The 21,351-nt window shown below is 35.0% G+C and overlaps 1 protein-coding gene across 10 annotated transcripts in view; it reads left to right on the top strand.

The window, feature by feature from the left end:
• SHOC1 (shortage in chiasmata 1) overlaps positions 1–21,351 on the top strand; it is a 75,086-nt gene that overhangs the window by 24,885 nt on the left and 28,850 nt on the right. For 9 of the 10 annotated variants that reach the window (XM_032306574.1, XM_032306572.1, XM_032306575.1 and 6 more), the window contains 10 exons: positions 301–451; positions 1,124–1,225; positions 2,682–2,790; positions 8,468–8,562; positions 9,284–9,526; positions 11,388–11,801; positions 13,594–13,719; positions 15,075–15,251; positions 17,201–17,305; positions 20,506–20,684. In XM_032306574.1, coding sequence (XP_032162465.1) covers positions 301–451; positions 1,124–1,225; positions 2,682–2,790; positions 8,468–8,562; positions 9,284–9,526; positions 11,388–11,801; positions 13,594–13,719; positions 15,075–15,251; positions 17,201–17,305; positions 20,506–20,684 — 1,701 coding nt within the window. The remainder of the gene's footprint in view (positions 1–300; positions 452–1,123; positions 1,226–2,681; positions 2,791–8,467; positions 8,563–9,283; positions 9,527–11,387; positions 11,802–13,593; positions 13,720–15,074; positions 15,252–17,200; positions 17,306–20,505; positions 20,685–21,351) is intronic. The other variant, XM_032306578.1, reaches the window with a different exon arrangement.

Genomic DNA, 21,351 nt, shown 5'->3' on the forward strand with positions numbered 1-21,351 from the left:
AAGTAGGCAGAGAGGCAGGCAGAGAGAGGGGGGAAGCAGGCTCCCCACTGAGCAAAGAGCCTGAAGCGGGGCTCGATCCCAGGACCCTGAGATCATGACCTGAGCGGAAGGCAGAGGCTTTAACCCACTGAGCCACCCAGACACCCCATACCTTTTTTTTTTTAATGTTTTCATAACATTAAAAATTTTGAATGTTTAATTTAAAATTTGATACAATTCAACAATTACATATATTTATGAGTCTAGAAATATTTATCTGGAAAACCTCCCTAAAAGCCTCTTTTACTTATACTATTTCAGCCATCAAGTTTGCCTGAGTGTGAATTCTTAATACCTACAAGCCTCAAACAAGATGTTGATATTCTGTCACTCTCCGAACTAAAGGAATCCTTAAACTTAGTGCCAGAAATAATAAATTATGCAGATGAAAATGAAAAGCTTTTCAAAATAGGTGAGAACAAATTTAAAAATCTATTACTTATGAAATCCACTTAATAATGTTTGTTATAAAAATATATTGATTAAATTGTTTTCTGAACCTCCATATTTTTAAGAACTGCTCTTTAGCTTACATGGTGAAGTCTCAGAATTATTGTTGGTGAGACTCTTTTCTCATTGTCTTTCTCTTTATATCTTAACGTATATATATGTATATATAAGTTAATTTACATAACTACAGACTTAAAATGTCTCTGAAATTAACCAGTTCAAGATAATTATACAAATAAAGCTAAATCACATATGACTTTACTAATTTTTTAAAGTTGTTTTCTTATAAACAATGACAAAGCACTAACAACTTCTATGCTGACTCTCATTAGATGTGCAGAAAATCAGAATAAGGTGTTGATTCATGGAGTCAGATGACTGGGAGAATCATAACCTAAAATATAGATGCTTTTTTTATCCTAGTTAGATTTAGTAAATATTGTTTAATTCTTTCTAATGACAATTTAACCCCAAATATTTAACTACCCTTTTATAAATTCCAGTTGAAATCATCAAAGATACAGAGGGAGGAGTGAAGGGAGATTTATGATATCCATTGAGAACGGGAACGGACATTACAAAAAAAACTGTTACAGAAGTACTTATGCTGATAGTAGACTTTCTTACTTTTCAGATCTTACTACTAAGCATGGAATTGACATTGAGGATATAAAATGCAGCTCCACAGAGATTTTGGCCATTCAAAAACATTGTGAACCAGAGTACAGTGAACCAGGTAGAAATTTTGGATAGATCATTGAGTTTATCAGCAGTTACCTATATCTGATGTGAAAGTACAGTACATTCACATGTGAGGTCTACTGTGAGACAGCTTTCATGTTTAAAATTTGATTATTGCAATCCAGCTTGTCATTTTTTTTCTCTTATCTGTCTATTTACATTTGTTACTGTCATTAACTCATTATCCTTCTGGCATCAAAACTGAATAATGTACAGAGTTACAAAACTGAGTAATGTACAGAGTTACAAAGATTGAGGAAGAGGAATGGAAGAAATAGCATTAATATTAAAATCAGAAATCTTATGATATTATAGTTCAGTAAATAAAATTTTCTATTTAATCTCAGTATTAGTAATCTTGTTGACTCTTAAATTTACTTTTGTAAATTTAACTTTTTAATCACCCAAAGCAATCCTATCATTAATGTTACTATTATTATCATACCAGATTTGGACTCTGAATCATCTTTTGTTCCACTTTAATGCAACTTGTGTTGCTTCTTAACATGTTGATGATACTATTATTTAGTTACATGTATTTTATTTATTTATTTATTTGTTTTAGTTGGGGGTGGGGGAAGGTAGGCAAAGAGAGAGAGAGAGATTGAGAATCTTACAGGTTCCAACACCCAGTGTGTGGCCTAATCTCACAACGCTGAGATCATGACCTGAGCCAAAATCAAGAGTCTGACGCTTAACCGACTGAGCCAGCACAGTGCTCCTTTAGATACATTTATAATTGAATCATATTAATCATCTCTTTGGAAGTTTTTTGCTCTATTTATGAAAGTGATAGAAACACACTGACTACTTATGAACAAATGAATTTCAGTTTCTCAAGGCCACCCTATGTATGAACATAGTAGGTTCATTTAGTATGAACATAAAAATAGTACTGGCTCCTAAGTACATAACAACATAACTTGTCAGAATGGAAAACATTATTTTTTTTTAAAGATTTTATTTATTTATTTGACAGAGAGAAATCACAAGTAGATGGAGAGGCAGGCAGAGAGAGAGAGAGGGAAGCAGGCTTCCTGCTGAGCAGAGAGCCCGATGCGGGACTCGATCCCAGGACCCTGGGATCATGACCTGAGCCGAAGGCAGCGGCTTAACCCACTGAGCCACCCAGGCGCCCATGGAAAACATTATTAAACATAAAACTCTTAGAATTTATCTCATACAGTGAACAATAAAGTTTAGTTGTTAATATATTTTTTTAAAAGCACCACTGCCACTGTTGAGATAGCATGTGATACATGTGTAATTCCTTATGATGGAAATTTAAAACTGTTATTTTGTATTTTAAGTAACCCAAGTGTCTTTTTATTGAAAATTTTTGTTGTAGCAGAATGATCAACATAATAGTTGCTTACAAAAAGTTCTAAATTATACTTAATTTTATACCATGTTTATGTAACTAATTGTTTTTTAAACTTTTTGTATTCTAGTTGAGTTAGAAATGCCATTAACTCATCTACATCTAACAAACCAACATTCTTCCATGACTTCATTATGTACAGGACTTCAGACATTTCCATTTTCTCCTATTTGTAAAATGTAAGTAAAGATTATAGCTAGAACTCAAATTGCAATTCAGAATAACCAGTCCTTTTTTTTTTTTAAGATTTTATTTATTTATTTATTTGACAGACAGAGATCACAAGTAGGCAGAGAGGCAGGCAGAGACAGAGAGGTAAACAGGCTCCCTGCTGAGCAGAGAGCCTGATGCGGGGCTCCATCCCAGGACCCTGAGATCATGACCTGAGCCGAAGGCAGAGGCTTAACCTACTGAGCCACCCAGGTGCCCCCAGAATAACCAGTCCTTAATCAGATCCCTCCATATAAAGGTAATTTACAAGATACCTCTGTGAAAAAAATGTAAGAGAGGACAGTATCTATAGTAGGCAAATAGAATGTATGAATATATATGTACATACTTTTTAAAATTTCTTGATACTATTTTTAAAATTTAAATTCAATTAATTAACATATCACATATTATTAGTTTCAGAGATAGAGGTCAGTGATTCATCAGTCTTATATAATATACAGTGCTCATTACATCATGTGCCTTCCTTAATGTTCAGCACCCCGCCATCCCATTCCTTCATGCCCCGCCCCTCAAGAAACACTCAGTTTGTTTCCTATGATTGAAAGTTTCTTGTGGTTTGTCTGTCTCTCTGATTTCATCTTGTTTTATTTTTCCCTCCCTTCCCCTATGCTCCTCTGTTTTGTTTTTTAAATTCCACATAGGAGTAAAATCATATGATAATTGTCTTTCTCTGACTGACTTATTTCATTTAGAATAATGCCCTCTAGTTCCATCCATGTCATTGCAAATAAGATTTCAATTTTTTGATGACTGAGTAGTATTCTATCGTATATATATACCACATCTTCTTTATCTGTTCATCTGTCGGTGGACATCTGGGCTCTTTCCATAGTTTGGCTATTGTGGACATTGCTGCTTTAAACATGGGTGCAGGTGCCCCTTCAGATCACTACAGTTGTATCTTTAGGGTAAATACCCAGTAGTGCAATTGCTGGGTTGTAGGGTAGCTCTATTTTCAACTTTTTAAGGAACCTCCATACTGTTTTCCAGAATGGCTGTACCAGCTTGCATTTCCACCAACAGTGTAGGAGGGTTCCCCTTTCTCCACATCCTTGCCAACATCTGTTGTTACTAATTTTAGCCATTCTAACCAGTGTGAGGTGGTATTTTGTTATGGTTTTGATTTGTATTTCCCTGATGCTGAGTAATGTTGAACATTTTTTCATGTGTCTGTGGCCATTTGTACATCCTTGATTTTGTATTTATAGAATATCTTTAGAAAGACACACAAGAATCAGGTAGCTTCGGTTGTGTCTGGAAGGGACCTGGGTAACCTGGCAATTCGGGAGCTAGTAAGTGATAGAGCCAGGTTCTTTTATATTTTTAGTATTTTGAATGTGAACATATTACCATTAAAAATAGGCAAATTGAAAGATTGTAAAGATTCTGGCACTAGAACAGTTTGCTTAGGATATTGCCATTGGATACCTGCCAGTGGTACTGCCTCTATTGGCACTCACTGCTACGAAAGATAGTATAGTGTATATTCATTTGCTCAGGCTGCCTTAACAAATACCAGAGACAATGGCTTAAATACCCAATCTATGGTAAATAAATTTAAATTTATTTATTCACAGTCTGGAGACTAGAAGTCTAAGATTAAGATATTAGCGGGGTTGGATTCATCATGAGATGTCTTTTCTTGGCTTCATCTTGGGTAGCTGTCTTCCACCTTTTTCTTTTTTCTTTTTTTTTAAGATTTATTGGTTTATTTACTTGAGCTTTTTTTTTCCTTTTTAATATTTTATTTATTTGAGAGAGAGACAGTGAGAGAGAGCATGAGAGAGGAGAAGGTCAGAGGGAGAAGTAGACTCCCCATGGAGCTGGGAGCCCCATGCGGGACTCGATCCCGGGACTCCGGGATCATGACCTGAGCTGAAGGCAGCCACTTAACCAGCTGAGCCACCCAGGCATCATAACTCTCTGACCAGGAATAGACAAGGATCACAGGATAGTGTGGATAAGGATCAATAAATAGATTTGTCTATCAAATTACTTTCCTAGGAGTACTAGGGATCATATCCCATCTCTAACAGAAGGCATCCACTGACCTTGTTTACCTTTGTTGATGTGGTATTGGTTTTGGAAAACTAGACATGTAGAACCAAGTATTGATCCACAAATCTGTTCAATACCCGATTGTTGCTGCACAGAGTGGTCTATAATCTCAGAACTGACATTGCAGGGCTGGATCATTGTATTCTAGTTTGAGCCAAAATTGTATAGCTTACTGGCCCAGCATATTTGTCCTCCAGTGGAGTCTGAGATAGCTTGGGTTGCTAACTTCTACCATGTGGCATACATGTAACTTAATGTGTTCTAAGTTAGATTAGTCTGCTGTCTTGGAATTGACACTCTATTCCCCTGCTTTTACACCAGTTACAAAACTAGGAGCATAACCAGTATAGCCTCTTTCTTTCCCACTGTAGTCCTGAAACTAAATGAGTCCAAAAATAATACATTTCAGGAAAATTACAGGAAAGTCTACAAGTCTCTAATGAATTGTTCCCAGAATGAATGCTGTGGGAGGTGAGTACTGAGTTTTTAGGGTTTTTTGTTTTGTTTTGTTTTTGTTTTTTTAAAGATTATTTATTTATTTGAAAGATAGAAATCACAAGTAGGCAGAGAGGCAGGCAGAGAGAGAGGAGGAAGCAGGCTCCCCACTGAGCAGAGAGCACCATGCAGGACTCAATCCCATGACGCTGAGATCATGACCCGAGCCGAAGGCAGAGGCCTAACCCACTGAGCCACCCAGGCGCCCCTGAGTTTTTAGTTTTTAGCTGTGATCTGTCAAAGGAGAATTCTGTTGTGTATTTGGGAGCAATTGGAACAACTCATCACTAGCTGCTCAGGTTTCTATTAATGATCTCAGGAAGGTATCACAGCACACAATGGAGGAGCCTGGTACTGAAGGCTCCAATTACCTTCATTTTCTTGCAAAGAATAGTGTCATTTGGGGGATAAATCTGTCACATACAAAACTCTGCCATGAACTGGAACTGCCCATATCAGAAATGAACTCTTAAAAATCTCATGGAACAAGTACAGAAACTACTTAAACTTTGCTTAAATACTTTTAGTCCCTTTGCTGAGGTGCAGATGTTTATTCACAGGACCTATACCATCTTTTTTTAGTGCTCTTTTACTCCACATATCTGAATCCATGTCAATCAGAAACAGAAACTAGAAGAAATTAGTACAATCTTGAATTTCAGTCTAATATTAAAAGCATTTACTTGTCATAAATTCCTGTTAATAACACAAGTTATATATCTACTTATTGTTGTAACTCAACTACATAGATGAAACTTAAGTCTCATCTATGTTTTATGATTTGCCCAAGTTAGAGCACAAAAGGATTTTTAAAATTAGCCTAAAGTTCTAGACCAAAGTTGTTCTATTTGAAACAACTTAAAGAGGTCATCTCATCACTGCTATTTTCATTAGCGAGAGGTAAATCACTTCCATTTGGTTTATGAATATAAAAACCTTAAAATTCCTATTTTTTTTAAGATTTTATTTATTTTTCAGAGACAGAGGGAGAGAGCACGAGCGAGCACAGGCAGACAGAGAGGCAGGCAGAGGCAGAGGGAGAAGCAGGCTCCCTGCCGAGCAAGGAGCCCGATGTGGGACTCGATCCCAAGACCCTGGGATCATGACCTGAGCCGAAGGCAGCTGCTTAACCAACTGAGCCACCCAGGCGTCCCTTAAAATTCCTATTTTAAAAATGGATTTTCACCTCATCTGTGAATCTAAAAAAGAAAAAAGTGTTAAAAAAACAGAAGGGAAAGATAATGTGTAATGTTACTGTACTCTTAATTTGCTTTTATGTCCCCAGTTACTTTTATTTCAGAACACAACATTTTGGCTGGAAATATATCCAGTTAACAAATATTTTGGGAGCTTACCACATGTCAGACTCTCTTGCTAGACTTTATGGAGCTAAAAAGAAAAGTCTGTGTAGCACCAGACTTTATTTCCACACTGATTACTGAATTGTGAACATATTTTTATTTATAATGAAACAATATATCAAATTCAGACATATCTTCAGAAAGTTCCATTAAGAGTGGGAATATTTATTTACATTATGACCTTCTGTTGGACTTGGCTTGCCTTCCCTTTGCTTTAAAGTAATTGCCTATAATCTGAGCTGTTTGTCAAAGAGATCTTGGTAAGTTTCAAGAATTATCTAGAATCTCAGTTTGTCACCTCATCCTGGATTTTGGATTATGTAGGTAAATTGGATAGCTTAGACATAAAACAGCTTTCTGCTGCCCAGGACTGTCAACTCAACTAGCAGTATAATTATATTATAATTAGAGTGCTCACATATGTCCCATATGAGCAGAGAACCAGAATACAATCAATTCTTAACTCAGAGTGAAAGGTTTGGGAGCACAGATTAAGGGGTTTGTGAGTTAATGTTATCTTCCCTACCAAGGCTAGTACCTTCATAGCTACTGATAAGCTGTGATTTACACTAATTGTCGTCCATCTTTCTTCCTTTCTCTTCTAGTACTCCTAAACGGGTAAACAGACATACATCACTCATTCACACACCCATCAAGATTAAAGGACCTGTGGGGCACCTGGGTGGCTCAGTGAGTTAAAGCCTCTGCCTTCAGCCCAGGTCATGATCCCGGGGTCCTGGGATCCAGCCCCGTATCGGGCTCTCTGCTCAGCAGGGAGCCTGCTTCCTCCTCTCTCTCTGCCTACTTGTGATCTCTGTCTGTCAGATAAATAAATTAAAAATCTTAAAAAAAAAAAAAAGATTAAAGGACCTGAACTAGACTTCCCCACTAAACTTTCACCTTCTTCCCCCCACCCCCACCAAAAAAAAACCTTTTACCTTCCTGAGAATGTAGAGCAGGCAGAACATGTTCATAATTCTGACCCTCAACTAGTAGAGGCTCCAGAATTTGTTTAGAATGGACTTGGTGACAACAATTTTGTAAAAAATTTGTGTTAAAACTACTTTTTTGTATGGAAAGCACAGTAATTTTACTTAAATTATATTTTTAATTTGGGTGGCTTATAGGGTTAGTGCTGGCACACTTCATGGAAGGAAGTGCTAAAACCCTCCTAAGTCAGCCTCCTTTGTCTCCAAGTTTCATTGAGGGAGATAGAGGAGTTAAGGTAGGCAAGCAGGAGCAATTAAGAGCTAACAAATTGTCAAAACTTCCAAAGGGAGGAAAAGTAAGTATATGAAATTTGTTCTATGAAAATCTCTATTTCAGTTTATACATTTATAGAGTTCATTTTTCACTTGCTTTTGAATGTAAAAAAATACTTAGAAAAATAATTTTCTTAAAATAAAATTTTATTACATGATGATGAGCACTGGGTGTTATATGCAACTAATGGATCATTGAACACTACATCAAAAACTAGTACCAGGTGGTGGGTATTATAGAGGGCACGGATTGCATGGAGCACTGGGTGTGGTGAAAAAATAATGAATACCGTTTTTCTGAAAATAAATAAATTAAAAAAAAAACTAATGATGTACTACTATATATTGGCTAGTTGAATTTAAATCTAAAAAAAGAAAAATAAAATTTTATTATACAAAAATGCTCAATATTATTAATATATTAGGCTCTACCTCTTCTTTTTCAGTAGTTTGCTTACTGCTGAAGAATCAGCTAACAAAAACCACATGATGTGGCAGTTAGAAAGCTGCAGAAGCTCACTGAAACCATTTCTGCTTACAGGTAAAGATTACTTGATTTTGAATGCTAAACAAAAAGTAAAGGTGAGAAGATATAGTTAGTAGAAATGTATTGTCAGCTTTATTTTTTTTTTAATATTGTTACTGTCATTATTAAAAAAACACAGATCCAAAATTAGGATTTCAAAATTTTTCACCTTAATTTTGGGTTGATGCATGTAGTGTAGATAATAATTTAAGTAGTTATGCTACTTCAGTTCCTCCATACATTATGATTTGTTATTATTAGGTTAAAAGTAATCATGTGGAAAGCTCTGTGCCACAGTATCTAAGATGATAGTCATCATAAAATCTGATCAAATATATCTTCTAGTTTAGGATCGTTATAATAAAATAGAATTTCAAATTTAGTAAATCTTACTTTAATTCCTCAGAATGTTATCAAATTTGTTAATTTAGTAATTATTAAAATGTTCAAACAAAATAATGGTACTATCTCCTAGTATGTGTTAGAATAATTTTAACTTTATGATATTTCCACAGATTAAAATAAATCCCTATGTGACTTCTATTGATATAATATTTTGGACTTTTAGTATCTTGAAGACAAAATACTAGCTATATAACTCCAGGTTTCACTTTTTTTCCCCAATGTGTGAAAATCTATTTCATAAGCAATTTTCAGTGTGGTGCTATTTATTGTGTTTTTCATCTCTTTTGCCCTATGAACTGTTTCTGTTTTCGGTTTGTTATTGTTTTTTAAGTGCCAAGAACTGAAGAGCCCAACAGTCAATATTCAGTTATGGATTTGAAAAAAATATTTTCTATTGAGGAAGAAAGACTGGTAGTTAATCTTGTGAGCACAGAGTGTTGGGAAAAGGGACAACTGAATATGAAAGAGGCAGAAGTTTTGGAACATCCAAATATGTATTTGTGTCATGATAACCTATCATCTGATGATACTAAAATGGAGATATTTTTGCCAACAAAAGAGCCTCAGTTAGAATGTAAGTACACAATAGTAAATATCCACTCTGTGAATTTTTCAGAATGAGAAAATGTTAGATGCTGGCTTTCCACTACGTGATTGAGAAAATAAAACTAAATTCCAGCATTCAGTATTAGCCCTGGCTCTGCCAGAATTTATCATTTTGAGCTCCACTAAGCCCCATTCTTTTCCTTGAAAAAAATAAGGAAGTTTGACTTGCTCATCCTGAAGTCCTTTGTTGTCCTAAAATTGTATAGTCTGTTTTTAAATTTCTGGCCATTTTCAATTAATGTGACTTTGTTTCTTTTTATATTGATTAATTGCTAGCGCAGTGTTTATTTACATCAGACTAGACTCAAAGCAGGACTGTTATTCTGTGATCTGACAGGTAAACTCTGCGTGTTCAATAATATCTAGTAAGCTTTCTTTAACAGTAGATAATCTTCCTTTGTTTCTAAAGAGTTTACTCAGTTAACATTTTTTTAATTATATAATTTAAGGTGGCAGAAATGTCTTTTAAGTATCTTTTGAGTTATTTTGGCTGTTATATATGCCGTTGTAATAAATGGAACATACTTAGTCTGAATTACACCTTTTTGAAGTATATATAGATTGTTTTTAAATCAGTTTGTGCAATAGCTTTAGATCTTAAAGAAGTTGGGAAAGTTCACTTTTAGTTTATTATAGAGTAAGTAAATATATTTAAAAATGCATTTTAGAAATTATTGTGTATATTGGGAGACTGCTCTAAGGAAATAGGAACTAGAGCAAGAATTGTTGTCACCAAGAGATGTTTCAAAGACAGAAAACGGAGGGCTTTGCTAGAAAGGAAAATAGACTATGTCAAGGAAATGTACACCATTCAATCTATCCTAAGGCATAGGTGGGTACTCAGGGTAGAAGAAGAGTTTTATTTTTTTTAAGATTTATTTATTCATTTATTTGACAGACCGAGATCACAAGAAGGCAGAGAGGCAGGGAGAGACAGAAGAGGAAGCAGGCTCTCCACCAAGCGGAGAGCCTGACGTGGGGCTCGATCCCAGGACCCTGGGATCAAGACGTGAGCCAAAGGAAAATATATACACATATATATTAGCTTTATTGAAATACAATTCACATACCATACAATTATCCATTTAAGTATGCCATTCAGTGGTTTTAGTGTATTCACAGAGTTGTAATCATCACCACAATCAATTTTAGAACATTTTTCTCATCCCCCAGAAGAAATCCTGTACCCATTGGCAGTCACTCCCCATTTTTCCCTATTTTCCCAGCTGTGGAACCACTAATTTATCTTCTGTCTCTATAGATTTGTTGACTCTGGATGTTTCATGTAAATGGAATCATACAATATGTGGTCTTTTGTGATTGGCTTCTTTCATTTAGAATGTTAAGATTCATCCATGTTATAGCATGTACATATCTTATGTATTGTTTAAATATTTTTAAAATATTTTGTCAAATTTTAAATTGGCTTTCTTTTTAAATATTAAGCTACAAGAGTTCTCTGGATATATACAGTCCTTTTTCAAGTGTATGTATTGCAAGTATATTCTGTTGTTCTGTGGATTGCTTGGTACCTAAGATTTTGACCTTTAGACTTAATTGCAAGCCTGTTAGAAATAGGGCTTTTCTGGAATTCTTTCTTTGCTTGGTAACCTAGCTCCAAGATAAAGAATAAGAGGTGCGGAATTTTTGCACTTTTTAAAAAATTTATTTTATTCAGGCCAAAATTGATTTTCAAAGCAAGAGACAAAGTACTTCTAAGGATCAAATATATTAATAAGAACTTACAAATAAAAGTTATTTTAATACCCTAGTAAAAACATTCATTTATGCATGAAAGTCATTTAGGTATTTTTATTTTCTGTTTTCAGCATGGCTAGAGCAAAAAAGTTGTTCTTCACCTATTGTACTTATTAATGAGACATCTACAAATGATCATTTATTACCTCCACAAAAGATTTCATCTCTGGCAGAAGTATCAGATCTGTGTTTTTCTGATGACAATTTATCTGTTAAACAACCAACAAAAGAAGAAAAACCAAAGAATGATGTAGAACTAGTTGATAGAATAAGCCAAAATAAAGAAAATGAAGATTACTTAGAACTTGACTGCACAGTACCATCTGTTGAACCATCTTCGTCTCCAAAAATTGATAAAGCATCTTTTAAGCATGGTAAAAAATGGGAGAATGATTTGGACCTTTTGAGTGACTTTATTACACTGCGAAATAAATATAAGACTTGTATGTCAAAGACTGAAGTCACAGGCAGTAAAGAAAATGATGGTGGGTAATTTAGTAATATTTTGGCATAGATATAATAGCTTTAAGGACTAAATGTATAATTTACTAGAGAAGGTAAAATTTAAAGATCTTTTGAACAGAATATATTCTTTTTCAAAGTCAAAGAAAATGACATTCATTCATGATACTTATTGCGTATGGAGATAGATGTGGCTATTTAGGTATAGATGTAGATACGTATTTTCCAAAAAATTTGTAAGTGCTTTTGAACTTGTAAGAAAAGCCACTATTTGTAAAACTTGCTTTCTGCAACTTGGCCACACAGAGTCAGTATTTCTAACTTTTATTGATCATTCTGCCATTCTTTTTTCTCTTTTAGCTGACAGTTCTCAGTATTACATTTTAATGTGTACTTAAAAACACTTTGCCCATCTGATTGCTTATTACTCTTTTAAATTTACTGAAGAGTTCTGTGTAAGTTCTAATTATTTTACGTTCACTGCTTATGACCATGTCAAAGGTAGTATGTGTCGTATCATTTCATTTCTGGTAAAGAAACAATAAGTATTCTAGAATATATTTGACATATGTTACCCAGAATTAAGTACAAAAATATTTATGTGTGAGAATTACAGCATAGTTAGGTCTTATGGTCTCATATATTATTAACATTCAATTCTGCTCTTTAGTTAGTAAGCCCACTTGACTCTCAAACTAAGTTCCTTTCTCCAGCTTAAACTTTATTAGTAAAAGAAGTAATATTTTGGTATATATTTTACTTCTTGCCTTATTTTATAGTTAATTCAGGGGCAAGAAAGAATGTTACAACTTACTGGGCCCCCTCAAAAACTCTAGTAATTCATATAATTTAATCCTAGCTATTCCAGTTATTTATAGTTAATTAAAAGCAAACTTGAAAATAATAGCATAATCTAGTGTAGGATATTTTACTCCATTGATTTTCACCATGTATTTAAAACTCATATGTTAAAATCTTTTAAGATGGTATTGTGTTTTTAAAATTACCCTGTAATTGTATTATTAACAGATAACATTACTATCTAGTTAATATAAGTAACTATAAATAGTTATATATATGTTTATATATATGTTATACATATAACTTATATATACATTAACATATATATAAAACTATAAATAGTGTGTGTGTGTGTGTGTGTGTATATACATATATATATATATATATGTAATCCTCTACAATACTCTATAATACCTAGGAAAGAAGGAAGAAAAGTGACATTTGTTGAATGTTGTATGCCAGGCACTAAAATACATATTAGAGATAAAGATGATACCATTGCTAACCTCGAGAAGCTTGCAATATAGTAGAGTAGGGTTATAGAAAAATTCCTGAGAGCTGAAAGGTGAGTGGTTAAGAATTGACCTAATTAAGAAAGGACAGAGCCAGGGAGGACTTGGGGCATAGGAGAGAATTAGTAGCAGAAGGAGGGGGTATGTAGAAAGTCATAGAGAAATGATATTGAGCTCTTTGTGCATTTTGGGTGTCAGGAACTGTACTTGGTGTTTAATCTTTATAACAATATTAAAAATAAGTATATTTATCTATATATTACATATGGGGACATTGAAGCTAGTGTCAGAACTGAGATTGAAACAGTGATTCAATGTCAAGATTCTTTTTGCTGTTGCCATTCAGCACTGTGTTATATCTGTCGACCTGAATAGTTGTTCAATTTAATCCTGATGTGTTTCAAGGAAAAGCTTTAACAATTGTGATAGTATTACATGGAAGCATTTTAAGTAAAACAATGTTTAAGTTTCCCTGCATAATGCGAATTAACATTTTTATTAGGATTTCAAGATAAAGAACATTGTTTGACTCTTCAGGAAGAAAGTCCTCCTGTTTGTACTAATAAAGCTCTAGAGAAAATAAATCAGGAAAGGATAGTGGATAATGTCATTGAAATTCAAGCATCAGGTATGCTGTATGCTTTTATGCTGTATGTTTTTAAAGTGCATTCTAAGTAAGTAAATTTGAAAGCCCTTTCCTGAGTATGAATCAGGCCATACTTGTTTCAGATGTTTCTTCCTTCCATTCCTACTTTTAAGATATTCCCACACCTGAACACCCCATTCACTGCCTCTTCTTCTTTCCATTTCCCTACTTCAGTCCACTCACTGTTATTTCTTTCTTCATTTAAATTGCTGCTTCCCTACATTCTTCAGACAACAGCAAACTGCCGCTGCTGAGACGCTTCTGCCCAGTCAGAAGAATGAACTGCAGAGGCTTACTCCCTCTGTTCTCTTACCCACCATCAGGGTGATGTTAAAGAAGCTATTATTGTTTCCTATACTGATTAAAATTTTTGCCTCTGATGTGAAGAATATTCCTAGACTCCTAAAGAATAGTCTGCTTAAGAACATCATGCTCATTATTAAAATCAATAAGGAAATATGACACTAGTTTCTAGTATCTTTTCAATTCTTTGGTTCAGTTTTATTTATGACCTTTAGATGATAATGCAAATCTTAAAGTATTGCTTTTCTAGTGAAAACTAGAAACAATTTGTCATTGTGGTAACTTTGTTCAGCTTAAGGCTGTAAGCTAATTGTGGAAGGAAAAGAAAAAAAAATGTAATTCTCTTTATATGGCTCCTCATGCTCGCCATGCCGAACTAGTTACTGAATACACATTTAATAGGCAGAATAACCATTAAATTCTGCAAATTTTACAGAAGGTTTTTGTTTTATTTTGTTGTTATAAGTTTATTTAGAATAAATACCCCAAATGAACCTCTATACAGTCTCATGATTTTTAACTCAGAAAATAATTTGGAAGTAGTTCAGTTTTCCATCAAGTGACATGTTTAATTGGTTTGTCAAAAGGAGCATGCCATCCTTTTTTTTTTTTTTTAATTTACTTGACAGAGATCACAAGCATGCAGAGAGGCAGGCAGAGAGAGAGAGGAGGAAACAGGCTCCCCACGGAGGAGAGAGCCCAATGTGGGGCTCGATCCCAGGACCCTGGGATCATGACCCGAGCCGAAGGCAGAGGCTTTAACCCACGGAGCCACCCAGGCGCCCCCCCTCCGCTTTTTCTTTTTTTTAAGATTGTATTTATTTGAGTGAGAGAGAATGAGAGAGAGCATGAGAAGGAGAGGGTCAGAAGGAGAAGCAGACTCTCTGCTGAGCAGGGAGCTTGATGCAGGACTTGATCCTGAGACTTCAGGATCATGACCTGAGCCAAAGGCAGTTGTTTAACCAACTGAGCCACCCAGGTGTCCAGCATGCCACCTTTATAAAACACTATCTTTAATGCTTTTATTTTCACAGATAGCCAGTGCCAAGCATTCTGTCTCCTAGAAGCAGCAGCTACTCCTATTTTAAAAAAACTTGTATGCCTCTGTACTCTCCCTGCCGCTAATTGGACATTTGCCACTGTCATTTTTGACCAAACAAGATTTCTCCTAAAGGAACAAGAAAAAGTAATAAGTGATGCTATTCAGCAAGGTGAGTACAAATAAAATCATGTTATTTAAAAGGATAAAAACATATGGGTTATTGTATCAAATGAGTAAAAATTGAATATAGAAGGTATAGAAGTTAGTCATGGATGAAGGCATCACTTTAATTCAGAATATGACACTATAAACTAATACTGGAGGGTGAGCTAAGTAAGAGAAAAAGGTAACAAATACCATCTGGCATTGCTTCTCAGTAATGCTCCTAATTGACATATATTACTTGACAGATTCCTATTGCAAAAACTAAATTAACTCTCTATTATGAACATCTGAACCACCTGTTCCCTCCTAAGGTAAGGGGGAGGTTAAAAAATAGATTAATTAAAGTCAATCCTGGACTTTTCTTCTGGCCAAGAATGGAGTTTTCAGGAAAAAAAAGAAAAGACCAAGGCAAAATACATGAAATCAGTTTTTAAGACCCTAGACATCAGGCAGTGAAGAACAGTGATTTCTGAGATATGGGAAACAAGTAAGGTGAGCCCTACTATTGCCCTAGCTTACTCCCTTGAAAAAGTCACCAGACCATAGCACAAGGACAGATAGTAGGAACAGAACCCAGTGGATATTCTGTGTTGAAGCAACAGAACTGACTCTGATCTTGATCTCAGGGTCCTGGAATTGAGCCCAGGGTCCAGCTCTGCAGTTAGCTGGGAGTCTGCATGAGGGTTCCCCCTCCCCCTCTCCTGTGGTCCCTCCCTGCCACACTGTCTTTCTCTCTTAAATAAATAAATCTTTAAAAAATAAAATGAAATACTGAAAGAAAAAAATCCTACTGTAGAACTAGGCAAACATACATTATGAAAGCAAAGGTGAGGGGCACCTAGGTGGCTCAGTTGGTTAAGCCTCTGCCTTCAGCTGAGGTCATGATCTCAGGGTTCTGGGATCAACTCCTGAGCAGGGAGCCTGCTTCCCCCTCTCTCTCTCTGCCTGCCTCTCTGCCTACTTGTGATCCCTCTGTGTCAAATAAATAAATTAAATCTTAAAAAAAAAGCAAAGTTGAAATAAAGATGTTTCACACATACAAAAACTAAAAGAATTCATCAGCTGCAAATCTGCACTCTAAGAGATGTTCAAGAAATACTCTCCTAAAGAAGAAAAATGATACCAAATCTGGTTTCTCACCCTGTTCTCATCCCTTCCAGGTCATCTTGTTTCCACAAGTCCTTATAGGGGCTGGATATACTACTCATAAATGGTTCTCCTGTTGCCTCTTGGTTCCCAGTGACTACTTCATATTTGCCTTGATCTTTATTGATTGATTAGATAAGCACTTTTCAAACTTTTTAGCAGAACTTTTTATACAAATAAATATTTCATGGGATCCCACTATATAAAACAGAAAAGTAGAGCTTTTCTGGTTGAATTGGGGCAGTGGCCTAGATTCCTTATCTTTTTGGTTTCACTTTTGCACACAGTAAAATCCAATCTATCATCTTCAAAAACCTATAAAACTACATGGAACACATTAAGTAGACAATTGGCCTGTTCCTGTGAATACATCTCTTGCTCAAGTCATATCTTTGGACAGTTATTATTCCCAGGTATCTCTGCCTCCATTTCAAGGTATTGCTTTATGTTAGGATTACCTAGCTTTATCTTCACCAGTTGGCAAGTTACAAGTTTAATTTTCTTCTTGTTTTGTATCTGGGAATTACTGATCTTTTTTCTTACCATATGCGGGAAAGCAACAAGAGTATGAACACTAAGGTTAGTCATCTGGGTTTGAATGCCAGCTCCCCCATTTATTCACATGTTGGCCTTGGACAGTTACTAAGCCTTGTTCGGACTGTTTTCTCATCCAAAAAATGAGGTTCACAATAAACTTGTCTGACACACCTAATAAAGAATGTTAGCTATTATTGTTAAGCATTCTGATACCTATTCTGAAATTCTGATGTGTATCTTATGTTTTTAAATATGTTTCTGCTTGCTTAGGTACAAATGATGAAAAAGAAGTGACGTTCAAGCATGCTGCTCTCTTACATCTTCTGGTAACAATTAGAGATGTCCTTTTAACATGTAGCTTGGACACAGCATTGGGTTAGTGGGGAAAATTTTTATTTCCCCTTTTCTTCCTATTGAAATATTTCATCTGAAATAACTTACTTTTCTGAAAAAGATGCACCTTATAAGAAATTATGTAGCCTCTTGTACTTGCACATTAAACTTCATATACATTTTGACATAATTATAATAGAATATTATGTTTTATTCTGCCTGTATTCTTTAAAAGAAACAATTTGTAATAAATATCATCACTTAGAAAAATAGGTTTAGGGACGCCTGGGTGGCTCAGTTGGTTGGACGACTGCCTTCGGCTCAGGTCATGATCCTGGAGTCCCGGAATCGAGTCCCGCATCGGACTCCCAGCTCCATGGGGAGTCTGCTTCTCTCTCTGACCTTGTCCTCGTTCATGCTCTCTCTCACTGTCTCTCTCTCAAGTAAATAAATAAAATCTTTAAAAAAAAATAGGTTTAGGATTTTCTAATTTAGGCCTGAATTACAGAGTCATAATGCCTTAAACAGATTTGATTGTATAATCATTGTCATATACTGCTTTTTAATGTCAGATATTTTGCCATGTACATTTTAGGTCTTCATTGAATGTGGCTTTGAATCTTTGCTATATATACTATACGTATATATAGTTATATATAATATAATATATGTTACATACATATATAATAATATATATAATATATATACGATAACCAAATTATTAATAGTAGATATTTTATAATTTCTTTTTTTAGTTTTTTCTGTAAATTAGGATATGAATTACTGGAGGAATAAAAATCAAGCTATTTTGAATACATTGGAAAATTTAAAGATTTTAGAAATTTTTTCTAAACTGTTAAAATCAGGGGCGCCTGGGTGGCTCAGTGGATTAAGCCGCTGCCTTTGGCTCAGGTCATGATCTCAGTGTCCTGGGACTGAGCCCCGCATCGGGCTCTTTGCGCAGTGGGGAGCCTGCCTCTCTCTCTCTCTCTCTCTCTCTCTGCCTGACTCTCTGCCTACTTGTGATCTCTCTCTCTGTGTCAAATAAATAAATAAAATCTTTAAAAAAATAAAAAAAATAAAAAACTATCAAAATCATTTAAATACCTCTCTCAATACCCTACTGCTTGAGACTCCTTATTGCAGGATTATTTAGACTTGTTTAGTAATGGTATACTTATAGAATTGTTTTATAGTTTAGAATTTCTAGAACTTACTTGAAATATAAAGTGAAAATAATTTTACTATGATCTGTGACCCAGAGGTTTTGTTTTATCTGTGACCCAGACAAGAATTTTCTAATCCAAGGTTTTGGTAAGTACTGAGCAGCAGTGAATTACAACTGTACTCCCTCAGCAGCACTGGGAGTTATAATATTTGGCCAAGTATCATATTAGTATTATCTGGCCAAGTATTAAAACTGAATTACAGTTATTTTTGGAAAGCCCAATGTGGTGCTTTTCCTCCAATTAAACCATTTGGGTGTTGATGCTGGATTTGGTTATTTTATCTCCATCCCCAGACAAGTATGGATTGGGGACTCTCACCCTAGTTTACAGTACCTGAAATTGGTGTAAAGGTGTAGTTTTACTTGCCCCTCTGTTTAGTCACCTGTCTTCATTATACTTTTCAGCTTCCGTAAAAGATCATCAGTTCTTTCAAAAGCTAGGCTGATTGTTAAAGCATAACATAAGGCAGAATGTCAGAATCTAGAGTATCTGAGCTCCCAGTGCTGTAAAGAGAGTGCAATTTTGACTCACTATTGCTCAATACTTATTAGTATTAGAGAGCTAGAATTGGAGAAGTAATATTTATGGAGGATTACTTGAGATATATTCATGTTTAAGTACTTTGTACTTTCACAATCTACTCCAGGATTAGGTGAGACCATTAAGAACTATGTACTTCAGCTGAATTATTTTTGTTCCTTAAAGGAATACTTTCACCAAATCAAACTTGAGAATTGCTGTTTGGCTACCTTGAGGAATACTATGAAAGTAAAATCCTTGTTGGAAAACAAACCAAGCCATAAGGAATAACCTAGCCAGCTTGGACATTTTTAGTGGAGAGCTGTCTCACTCCTCTAAACCTCTCAAAATCAGAGTGAGTTAGATTGTCCTCTTTTTTCTTTTTCTCTGCCTAGTGGCAGAGAAAGAAAGATCCATGGGGGTTTGGCTGTCTGGCCGCTGCCTTCCAGAATTCTGTATTTTTCTCCCAGCTTCTGGTTTTCTACCTCTCCCAAGCTAGGAAGTTAATGAGTTTCAAGACTAAGGGTATAAAGTTTCACTCCCGAGGTTAAACCCAGAAATAAATTCAGTATTGTGTAATGGGTATTAGAGCAGCAATATGTACTAATGGTATAATGGTATAATGCTATTACCCTTAAAGCTGAATATTTGTTTAAAAACAAGTAGGAGTTTGCCAAGAAAAGAAAGGATGAAAGGGTATTATAGGCAGAATTGAGAGCCCAGAAGAATGACCCAGTGGGTGTGCTGCATGTAGCTAAATCGAAGAGAATAAGGTAGAAAGGAATAGGAACTAAGCCTGAAGACATAACAAAGAAACAAATCATGAATAGCCTTTTAGGCTGCACAAAAGAGTTCAGACCTTATCCTATAGATGATAGGGAGCCATTGAAACTGTATGCTACTGGCTTGGACTTCTCTTTCAGAAGATGAGGTCTAGAGAAGCAGGAAGAGCTTTTAGGCAGAAATCCCTGAGAAAGAGTCTAGATTTACTGAATATGAACTTTCAGGGATTGGTCTCAGCATTCTGTTAGAAACTGCTTTAGTGAGTCTGAATTTAGGCTCTGCTCTTTTAGCAGCTCTATAAATGAATTATGCATAAGTATCATGGATTATATCCCAGGAGTTTATAGACTAATGAGATTGTCATATATATACATAAGAAATCAAGTACAAAAACTCTATAGATAAAATACCAAGAAAATTCCAATGAAGTGATATTTCCATAGGACTTGCATGTAAGTGTAGACCAAGCCAGAAGGCAGGAAAAGATGGGGTATATTCAGAAGATATATAAAGTATGTCATTACGTAGCTTAGAAGAAGACATTTGGTATTATTTTTCAGCTCACTCAGTTTTAAGGTTTTATTAGTCAATATGTTTGATCAAAATCGGAAAAAGATTAAAGGAAATTTAAACTCTGTTATGACCCATGGCTTTTCTCAAAGAACAAAAAGATATGCCTTCGCGCATTCCCCCCACTTTTGTTTTTAACAGGATATTTGTCAAATGCAAAAGCTATCTACAAAAATATTTTAGGCTCCTATTTAGATGACATTTGCAGACAGCTGGAGATTGTACAGTTTATTAGGGAAAAAAAGCCTGAAACTAACCACAAGATACAAGAACTACAATGTCAGATACTAAGTTGGATGCAAAGTGGACAACAGATTAAGGTAAGTGCTGGAATAAAGCGGATGACAGTAATCAGCATAAACAAGAATTGAATGTCAGATAAAATTTTGCATTTAACTCTGAAATTATGAAATAATCTAGACTATTTCTAGAGAAAACCTTGATAGCTTTCTCCTTAAGTAAGTTAACAAAACAGAATTAGACCCAGAGAAAGGATGATTTGCATCACTGTTCATGTATCTTGAATTTAAAAATACTTTCATTTTTATTATATGCAGTTTTCTATGAATTGGTTCTCCAGATATCAAAACTGTTGTCTGGTATGTCTAAATTCATGAACATATACCAAATAACAGAACTACAATAATTAATTTTAGATATTGAGCCAGAAGCTTATCTTATGTGATTCTATTAAGAAAGCATTAACTTGTGTTTTGGATCATATTGGAAATTTTCGTCCACCCTACCTCAAGCATACGAAGGTTTCATTGATAAAGACTTACGAGGAAAGACTTTCTTAAATATTTTCAAGCTGAAAAACATTTCAAATGCTTTATGCTAAATCTGGATAAATTTGGCCTTTTTCTTCCTTTTTTTTCTTTGTCCCTCCTGTGTCTTTGTCTCCAGCTCTGTGGTTACTTAGATAACTTGCTTGTCATTAAAATAAAGTAAAATAATCAGTAAGAAATTTAAAAATTGTAATTTATT

This window comes from Mustela erminea, chromosome 12, assembly GCF_009829155.1.
Source record: "Mustela erminea isolate mMusErm1 chromosome 12, mMusErm1.Pri, whole genome shotgun sequence".
Taxonomy (NCBI): Eukaryota; Metazoa; Chordata; class Mammalia; order Carnivora; family Mustelidae; genus Mustela; species Mustela erminea.